Genomic DNA, 10925 nt, shown 5'->3' with positions numbered 1-10925 from the left:
TCTGAAAAATCTCTATCCCATCCACACACTACTCCTTTCCCCTGCCGAGTGAGTCACGCCTACCCCGAAAGGGAAATGGCTTAATGGTGTAATAATAATTAATAATATATCATTATACATTATATCTCATTTTCAATATACTACATTACATTATCTGTTTGTATTGCTTGAATTTATCGATAAGAGTTTGCATTTTGAAGAAAACTATTATACTTTGCGACAAATGAGGTTCAAATTTAGAGCTATTACACACACACACACACACACACACACACAATTGAATTTTAATTATAAATATATTTTAATCTTCTCAATATTCTTTTGGAATGATTTTTGTTTGACTAATGCACATGGTGCACGTGAAATGAGATTGAAAAAGTGAGGTTATGTTCGAGAAGATACAAAAAGCTTTTAATTTTTAATGTTACTATTCCGGAAATTCATACATTTGGTATAAGGTGATCTCTATTTTCAGTATATCAGCAACAAAATATAAAATTCTAAAAAGCTGGAAAACATTTTTTTATTCACATCAATAGTAAATGCGCTCAAAATGACGACACGTTCTCGAATACATTACTGGAAACCTTCAAAAACTGAAAATGAATTGTGTTGTTGATTCTAGCGAATTAAAGCTTACCTTTGCCTTCATTGCGGATATAAGAAGTCTCACCAACAATTCTGTGATTCCGAACTCGCAATGTACTATTTGCCCTTGGCATTTTAAGTTATACGAAAGAAAAACAATATCACGACGATAACAGAAAACTTAACATAATCTTGTCTAACCTAACCCGGCCCTACGTGGTTCTGACGCTAGCCACATCATCTGCCCCCTTGGGGCCACATGTGGAAAATCACATGAATGTGTTACTTTACTGCATTGTGTATATTAATTCCGTAGATTGTGAAATTCTTCAGGTACAAAAGAATTCCATAAAAAATATCTGCAAAACTATTCTGAAAAAATATACTATAATAATTGCTTTTCATTGCACGGCTGAACCTCCAAAATAATATCATTCTAAAAGATTAAAATTCACTTTTCATGAATGCCCATTTTCAAATAACTGTCATATATTCCTTTATTAATAATTATTCAGAAGAACTTGTAAAAAGTATCTTTTTAATTAGCAGGTTCCACTGTGTACGCTGATATCGTTATGTACGGCACAAGTTCTATACACAGAGGTGAATCAGGAAGTTAACCAGAAAACCGGTCTAGGTAAGATTTATCCTTTCACTACACAAGTGGAATAAAGTTTATCATTACTTTCAAAGGTTAAATTCAATTTCGCATATTTTGTGGGAGTTCTTATTTTTAGTCATTGTTATAAAAATAGAATACAAATTAAAAAATGAAAGTAGCACAACTATATACTAAAGCTGAAGTTCAGCGTATATTTTAATCCTTGACAGTGTTTTCTGTCTCTGGTAACAAGCTACAAGAACATTAATTTCACCATATGTCGATTCTTAACTGATATATCTAATTAATATAAAACAGGTCACGTTCGAGAAACAAGGCAAGCTCAACAAACAAATTATAGACCTTACTCGCAAGCACCAGCGCAGATAAAAAATTTGCTTCAATATCAGCAAGCTCGTGAGCCAATAGTGAATATTCCTCAACAAGCTGTGCCACAGTTGACTCCTGGCCAAGGTAATCAAGGAGGGCCTCAGGTACAGACAGTAGCTCCAGGTACAGGATATCGTCCTAATGTGCAATTTGGACAGGCTCCTCAACAGCCAACATATAAAAATTCTCAACATCCAGCCTATAATCCTCAGCAATCAGCCTATAATTCTCAGCAGCCAGCTCCATATGCACCGCAGCAACAAGCCAATCTACCACAGCAACAAGCATATGCTCCTCAGCAGCCAGCATATAGACCACTTCCTCAACAACCAGCAGCTCCAGCTTACAATCCTCAATATCAGCCACAAGCAGCCGCTTACAAACCTCAGCCAATCTCAGGACCCCAAGGAGAACAAAGGCCTAACTATTCGAAAAATATTCCTCCAGAGATTCAGCAATTGATTCAAGCTCAACAAAATCAACAAGGTACGGCTTAAAATTTTATTTTGAGTTTCAATATAATTGTATCATTCCTTTGGCACATTAAATCAGAAGGCGTAAAATTCTGACCTAAACGTGGATCAATTTGTTGCAGGGCGGGAAAAAAATGCACATCTATGTAGAAAGATGTGAATGTAGTTATAATTTCCAATATGTAGTTATATTTTTATAGATAAAGTTGTGCCCTTCAACCAGCTGAAACCGCAAAAATAAATAAATTATCATAAAAAATAATTGTTTAAAGAATTAATTACTTCAGCTAATAAAATATTTGACCGATTATTTTTTTGATCCTTTTATCTATTTTAACTGCATTTATTCTATTAACCTTTGGCTGATTCATGCGTTTTTTTGGATTTTTTAAAAGATTATTTGGTTAAAGCACACATCACTACTAAATATTGAAACCATTTTTATTCAGGCTACTAGATTGAAAACTGTAATTTCATCAGGAAAAAACTATTTTCCTATGCCCTTGTTAACAAAACATCATAAAAACTCGTAGCAATTATGTAGACAGTTGTCAACTAGTTTTTCCTCTGCAACGACTTGATCTGAATTGATCCGCTTTTGGATCAAAATTTGACGCTTTGGGTTTTAGGGCGAGGTAAAATTACAATAAGAGAAATTATATAAAAATTGTTCTTATTTTATATGATATATCAATTTTATACTTTTCTTATGTTACAGGTTAAAAAATGTCACTTAAAAAAAGACACTTTAAGGTGAGTAAGAAAATGAAATTCCTTCCAATTATTGTTGCATAATGCTGCAATAATTGAGTCAGTCATAGAAGCATAGTATTAGTATAATTAATTATATTGTAGTATCTTTGAATGCTTTCAACACATCAGAACTCTGGTTAATTTGTGAAATAAAAAACCTGTTGATACCACGTAGGATCGTTTTTATGATGTCAGAATATAAAAACATTGGTGTACATTTTTTCGAACTTAAAACAACACAGAATTTGACATTTTGATGATTGAGCCCATATTTTAAAATGCTTGAAATGTGTATTGAATGGTAGCAAGTCAGAAGTATTAAAAAATAATACTTTTTTGCTTAATTATTTACTGAATTATAAACACGGGAGGTAGGTGTGCAAATATGGATCGGGTTGCAGAAATATATATTTTGTCACTTGAGGAATCAGGATATCATCGCACCACCGCATCAGTGGTTCAGTGGTCCTTCTCTGTCACCGTTCTCCAATGTAGCAAAGCTCTCCCTCCAGGTTGAAAACCCCCTCTTCAATCTCTCTTTTAACTATTTTTCTCTGAATCTTTTCACCGTGTCAGTTTATCCTGCGTAAAATTACACGTCAACCCGCCCCTGCGTCTGTATGGCTGCAGTCACCACCACCAACACCATTTCACCTATCCCAGATTTCTAGTGTATTCCTGAATGACTGTATTTAGGGTACCCTCTCTGACAAACAGGGAAGATTAGCGAGTCCATTAAAGTCGCGGACTCTATTATCCATAGGGTACAGCCAGGATGACATCGAGTTGCATTGGCGTAGCCGTAGAATTTTCCGCTATGACTGTGGAACAAACTGCTATTCAGTCGAACTATCTCACCCTACTATATCGAATAGAATAACAATTAACTGTCCACTCTGCATCTTAACAACTGTTAATTTCCATTATTAATTTTTAAACAATTCTTTTGTCTTAATCTTGACTCTTTTCTTGTTTATTTGACAATGATGGCTCCTTGAACTTTCTTATCTTAGAACCCTTCTTATACAGCGATTCGAAAGCGAGATATGTCATTTTACATTGAAGATGAATAAGTAGGCCTAAGTATTTTTTTGTCGTAAAAAATGAAAAATTCCGCTTTCAAAGCCTATGGACTATTAGACGCTGATCGGCACTGTGCGGTGCGGCGAAAGGCAGATAAGATCGTTTCTTTGCGGATGTTTTGGGATAGAGATGAGTTTCCCGGTAAACGGGGCCTAGCGCGGCCCGCGCCACTGCAGGCAGGGGGTCACGGAGGCAAATTACAAAGGGAGGATTATACGAGCAGCTGGGCTGGCCTAAACAGCAACCGTCTCTTTTGGGTCTCGCGATGCTAGCCTGCATCCATCCTGCATCCTGCATCTATGGCCGCTCAAGAGTACCTCTTTTGTCCTTGAACGGCATTGGTAACATAATTATTGAAGTTATAACAAGCCAAACCCGAGCTGTCGCTTCTGAAGGGGTCGCATGTGACGAGTGGTAAATCACCGATACCACGAGACTTAAGTGGATCAGCGGCACGATAAAATTCTAATGTATTAATCACTACTTGTACTTTTTGTACTAGTTTATTTAATAATTTTTATAATTAATTTCTGCAAATATAAACTAAATTTCAAACATCAGATGATTTGACCATATTTTGATTCAAAAGGCTCTAACTGCAAGATTAGTTTTTACTTTCATCTTGCTTAACAGATATTAGGTACGTTAAGTATTTTTTCGCTATAGCGGTGCGGTTTTTTAAAATACAACTGTGATTACGGAATAAATAATTTTTGCTAAAAATATACGTTTGAGAGATGAGGTTAATCGAGGGTTAGAAAAAAATAGCTGTTATTACTGGACCAATTTTCAGTTGAGATATCATTTGCTACCAACTTGTAATTGCCACCTATATAGTATGCGAAGATCAGCTACATGATGATTAGAAAAACTGTACAAAACACTGTATTGGATATCAATTTTTACTAAATTTTTTGTAATAAAAAATAAAGGTTTACCTTTGTTTCATCTCGGCACCCGTCTCCCGTACGTATTAATTAGTTTCGCAGCCTGGATTTGAGACGGCAAATTCATTTTGGAATGAGGCGCGACATCGCACTGTTGGGCAAGAATTTGAGTACCATTTTTCCGTCTATATTTCATAATTTTTAATTTAAATTGGCTTTCTTGATACTTTTTGGTATAATTGCTCCTACTGAAAAAATATTAATTTGTCTATTCTTAGTTTCTTCACATCATCAGGGAACTGAGGGTGACAACTGACATATAGTGTGCGGTTTGCCTGTAAAATTGCTCTTAAACCTAAGGGGCTGCTCGCACACGCGTCTGCTCATCGGTGATGCGAATGAAACCCCTGCCGAGTAACCCTCTCCCCATTCGTGTCATTTTATCCATCATCCGCAAACTGCGTTGGTTGCTCTTCTCAGATTTACTGGCAATATGACTGGATTTGTATCAATAACAGGCATGGCGCGTGCATGCTGAGGTTTTCGATGACCGTCAGGAATTACTTTTATGTTTACAAAAGTAGATGTTATTGTTCCTTTTATGAATAAGATAAAAATTCAGCGAATTAAACTGTTTTTCTTTGCTATTCCGTGATAATAGAAATTAAACGTTTTTCCTATACTTAATTTTTTTTTAAACAAGAAAAGCAGCAGCGAGGCAAGTGAATAAGTTTGAAATTAATATTAACAATAAAACATAAATGTTTCATGTTATTTAAAAAAAAAATCAATATAGTCTTAATGTATGGGAAATCGCTTAATCCTTTTTTATAGTGGCACACGTACGATGCCATTGTCAAAAGAAGCTAGACCGGAAAAATTCAGCATGGCCGCCTTAAAACGACGACCAATCGTGAACAATCCTGTGACAGCTGCTCATCCCTGGGGACTTGTCTGCTATTCAGAACCCTCCGTTTTTTTTTTACCAAAGCAGTGGTGTCTAACTTTCTGATTTTTGCCTTACGAAGTCAGCCATTGTGAAAGTGCTTACTTCTTATAGAACACGTCTTCCTGCTTAAATGAGATTGCGTGTGTATATCTATGTACATAAATACGTGCAAAAGTTACCATTATATATTCAGGCATCTCAAATTCTCTGTAGCATTGTAAACATGCACAGAAAAATTTTATAGTACAGTTGTATAATAATTATTGCTCTATTTAAGCTCTCACTGCAAATTGCTGAAGTATGCTTACAATTGTACATTAAATTATAATAGGTCTAGATTAGAGTTTATTTTTACCACTTAAATGTAAGTTTTATTCGGCAAAATTTTCGATCACTAGTTGACGTTAAAAATTGTATAATTTCATTTCGCTGGGTGCGTATTAAGAACTTGTAAAAATGGTTTTAAAAAAATTTTTACATCTCTACCATTTTTCCAGTAAGTTTCTTTCTTGTATGCACTTTGTTGTTTTAAAATATTTGAAAGGCAAATTAGCATTCCAAGGGTATGCTTACACTGATGCACAGCGGGAGATATTCAAAAACACGGCCAAAATCTAAAGTCAAATCTTGCAAATGAGGCGTGAGCAGTGAGCACCACCTGATGAAGGTAGCTTTTACTTAAAGTCGAAACAGGTGCAAGAGTACTAGCCGGCCTACGCACAGCAGGTACACTTTCGAGGTTTACCAATCTTAACAATTAAAGTCAGTATTATCATCAAAACAGATTAACGGATCCTCTACAGTCCTTTTGAGGAACTTTTCATAAGTCATAATGAGGTAGCTCGTGCTACTAACGACGTGGCGCCTGAATCATAAAATCACATCTTTCTGGAGGGTTGACAAATTCGAAAGCCAGGAAGATCAACTCCTTTGTTTGCGTTTCACTGACTTGACTATTTAGAGGAATGTTAAAAAGACCTACTAAAGTCTTTGCGCGCATGCCTATCATTTTTTGTTCTAAAAACTTTGCGCAACTCAGGTTTCTAGCATACAAATTATAATCACAGAAAAAACAGAAGAAATGTTTTGTTGTGGGCTATCATTACGTGGATAATGTTTTTTCCCCTCATAAATAAGGACATCAATTCAACAAGCTTGGTTTCTAGAGTTGCCCGCATTCCTTATAAGATTAATATGTTAAATAATTAAACATACCCATACAGGTTATGATATTATTTTGTTTTATGTATGACACTGATTTATTCGAAAACGAGTAGGCCTCTATCTCTATGCCTCGATCTAGTATATAACTCCCCCTATTTTTTATGAGGGGCATCAGTGTCACGTGATGAACCCCTAGAATGACAGCGATCAACATAATCTGCTCCCATCAAGTAATATAATGGGTGCATCTACCGGCGGCGCAACAATGGCTGGGGCGTTTTACGCTGGAGAGCGTTTATGTATTCGAGAACTCGACGAAAGTTCAAGCTTTTCAGGATAATGGGGCGAGGGAGAGGGGGCTTTAGGTCGAAGAATTGTTGGCGTGCGTCTCTTAAAACAGGAATGAGCCATAACTATGCTTTCGTATCTCGACACATAGCATAGGTATATCGCTTGACATAATACTTTATTAAATTCCTGACACGACGACGAGGCATATTGCACGTGCAAATATTCAATCATGCCAGGCGACTCCCAGAGACTTTGAAGAATAGAAGGTTAGCTTGTGATGTTACTTTTAACCTTTTTATTTTGTTCAAGTTAAGCACAACGTTGTCTCACTAGAAATCATAGAAGTGATATACAGGATCGACTTTTATTCAGCAATTTAAAAATAGCATATCAGTATATAATGTTGAGGAAAAGCACTGACCGCAAAGGCAGAGGTCGACCCGCACGACCGCTTATATGAATGTATTGGTGGCGACCACCCTGCCACCCTTCTTTTTGCTAATTGACTACAATACTGGTCTCATATGGAGCACTTTTTCTGTTTTGTTACCTCAAAACAAAAGCCACAATACGGCGTTTCTGGAGAGTCCTCGAGAATCGTGACGACTTACATTATAGTCTGTAGACGTGAAATCGGGCGACGAATCGATGTAACATAGTCGAGGGTCCTTTGTTACTTTGAGGTGCAATTACATGCGAGGTGCCCTTTGTCCCGGTGGCATCGATAGCGTTTTGTTACTGTTTCTCTTGGGACTTCTCTTCCTTCTTTGTTCAGTTACCTCTCTAATTCTTTCTCTTGCAAATGTGAAGCACATACATAATATGTGTGACGGGAGTTCAGTGTTAATTGTCACAAGCCAGAAATAATCTAAGCTGGCGATTGGGTGATGTGAGAAGTAAATTTTCATCAACATTATACAGTTATGCACTCATGGTTCGTTTTATATAATCAATTTTAGATGAGATTTTAAGATTGTGAGAAACTGGTATGTATTTAGTACAATGTCCCTGAAATCCTGAAAACATCATCAACTCCTGAGTATGTAAATAGACATCGGTTTATGGCAACCCGTGCAGAAATGTAGTAATGGCCAAAAGAGGGCCCATGCTTGGAAAACCTCGACCCCGGTCTAGTGATCCAGTCTGGGCAAAACTCGAATGAAACACCAAAAACACCAAATCTGTCCAGGGCCCGGTTATCTTGTTAGGCTAGATCACCCGACTTGGCCCTAGTTTATTATCATTTTCTAGTCATTTCTTATTTTCTTAATTAAAAGTCGAAATTATGCAGAAATATTTTTTATTTAAATTTAAATTTGACAAATGAATCAACTTATTTAGAATGAAATCCTTCAAAAGTCCTCCCTTCTACAGACCTTCCGAGAATTGGTGTCGTGCCGCAGGTAGGTGTAACAGGAGCTGCGCGGGATCTGCGGTTGTTACTCAGTCGAGCACTCAGGCGTGAACAAACAAAACCGGAGCCAAAAATCGGCACTATAGAAGAGTTTCACTGTATTAATTTTTCAAAAACACAATATTTTATACTTATAGAGTTTTGGAAAGAACAAAAGCTTCGTGGAAGATGACCAGGAGGGACCTGTTTACTTTTTTTTTAAATCGTTTGATCCCATTATAACGATTATGGTGCAAATACCACAAAATGGATTTTTTTCAAAATTTTAGCCAAATCAGTTATTATTTACCCATAGTTCCAGACACTTAAAGTTTCGTATAATATTAAAATGGGAAAAATTCTTCAAACGCGTTTAATTTACGAAAGTTTTCCAGTTTTTATTGAAATCGAAGCTGCGTGTATTCGTCCCAAAAAATTGGCGGAGATGAAAAAGGGGTTGGACTAAAACCCCTGAAAAATATTTGAATACTCATCTCGAATTTGGGATGACCAGACGCTTCATAAAATCAATCGTCCAGATATAATGAAACTGTCTGAAACTGAAAATGTCTAAACTAGCAAACCCAACGATTTAGTTTCAAAATTTTGAAAAAATCCAAGATAGCGTCCACTTGAAAATTCCAAAAATAGTTTTTTTTATTGAAAAACTTTGTTAAAAAAGAATTTTTAATATAAATCCTTCTACATTCAAAATTCTGGATAGATTCCAAGACTTTTGCTAGAAAATTTTGGAAAAATCAATTAGTTTCGAAATTTGTAAACGAAATGTTTCAATTTCTCAAGATATTAAGTTTCTCCGTTTTGTTACACGCTGTGTTACTGTTATATTTTATTATTAATTAAATGCACTAAAAGAGTTAGAGCCGAAAATTATATGAGGACCCATCGTAGGAACCATTTACAACGATTGAAACATTTACAATATTTAATTACAAAAATTGCTGTAATGAGATCATTGAATGATATCTAAAGTATAAATTCTTTTTCTACTAAAGTTTGAAAATACTTGATAGAAAACTGCAAAAGTGAGCTTTTTTAAAAATATTGAATTGGTCACCTTCTTTGATTGTTCCAAATTTTATAGTTTCCTGTCCACCATTAACTTTACAATAATTAACTAGATTTTATTACTTACGCATAAACTATAGAAAATGCAATTTCTAAACAAATTTTTGGGTCAGTCAATCTTATCATTTTCAAAATTTCAAGTTTTTAATATTAAGATATTGTGATGATGTACTATAGTTATATCAAGTTCAAAAATTACCATTGTTATAAATGATTATCAAAATCAGGGATATCATTCCCATTGTGCATTGCAACATATTTTTGTAGAAAAAGGAATTATGTCTCATTTTATGTCTTGAAGGATTCTGAACAATTCTATTTTGTGCGTTTTTATTTTCAAAATTTTATTTAGGAATTATACAATTTTGAACTTTATAAACGATAGTTTTCTTTCATGTAATTTTTGAAATAACAATGTTCATATAATCAATTTGTGGAGAATCTTTTAAGGAATTAAATGAGCACTGCCATATTAAGATTAAATAAGAATTGCAACTTTTAACTAAAGAGAAATTAAAACCATAAAACTATAAATAACTATTGTTAAATAAACAATTTAAACATAAATCTTTTTTATAAAGTTCTTTTTTTGTTCTCTGCACAAATGATTTAAATTATCAATGAGAATATTTTCCTAATTTTCTAAATAATTTTTATGAATGCTTCAAAATTGTGAAAAATTTCATATAAAATTTTCAATATTGTATGGTAAAAGTATATGCTAAATTCTCGGCACTCTTCTTCCTACTTTTATGGGAATTTTATTCCTATTCTTCCTGGACGCAAAATTAAGTTACCATACTCATTGGTAACGGTTATACTATTTACTATTTCCGAAATTTTTTACAGTCTATGCACTGCAAAAAATTTTTAAAATATTTATAACAATCTGTTGGGTAAAATATTCTATTTTTGTTAGTGTTTAAAGGTAATATTTCTATACTACAGGGGCGTCAGAGCCGTGTTGGCTGGGTAGGCTTGAGCCCACCCATGAAATTTGATGGGTGGGTTCCGCCCACCCATCAAATCACTAAATCTAATAATAAAATAAACCTAATATTTATCTTAAATTTATATTTTTGAACATATTTTCGGTAAGCCAACCCATGAAAAAAATCGTTCCGATGCCCCTGCTATACTATACTACTGTATTACTATTATTATAATATTACTATATTATTATTATTAAACACCATGCAATTTTGAAATTTTCCTACTTTTCAAGTAATTTTACCAGAATAAAGTATGAAAATTACCCGAAATA

At 34.6% G+C, this 10925-nt stretch overlaps 1 protein-coding gene across 2 annotated transcripts in view; it reads left to right on the top strand.

Moving 5' to 3' along the window:
- LOC117181847 (calcium-binding protein P-like) overlaps window positions 1–4808 on the top strand; it is a 6365-nt gene extending 1557 nt beyond the window's left edge. The window contains exons 2-4 of one of the 2 annotated variants that reach the window (XM_033374843.1): window positions 1138–1225; window positions 1508–2065; window positions 2771–4808. In XM_033374843.1, coding sequence (XP_033230734.1) covers window positions 1138–1225; window positions 1508–2065; window positions 2771–2775 — 651 coding nt within the window. In that variant the 3' untranslated portion in view covers window positions 2776–4808. Of the gene's footprint in view, window positions 1–1134; window positions 1226–1507; window positions 2066–2770 lie in introns of both variants that reach the window. The other variant, XM_033374842.1, reaches the window with a different exon arrangement.
- The last annotated feature ends 6117 nt before the right edge of the window (window positions 4809–10925 follow it).

This window comes from Belonocnema kinseyi, chromosome 10 (genome assembly GCF_010883055.1).
Source record: "Belonocnema kinseyi isolate 2016_QV_RU_SX_M_011 chromosome 10, B_treatae_v1, whole genome shotgun sequence".
NCBI classification, from domain to species: domain Eukaryota; kingdom Metazoa; phylum Arthropoda; class Insecta; order Hymenoptera; family Cynipidae; genus Belonocnema; species Belonocnema kinseyi.
The sequence above is the reverse complement of the archived record's forward strand: the minus strand, read 5'-3'. Positions and strand labels throughout refer to the sequence as shown.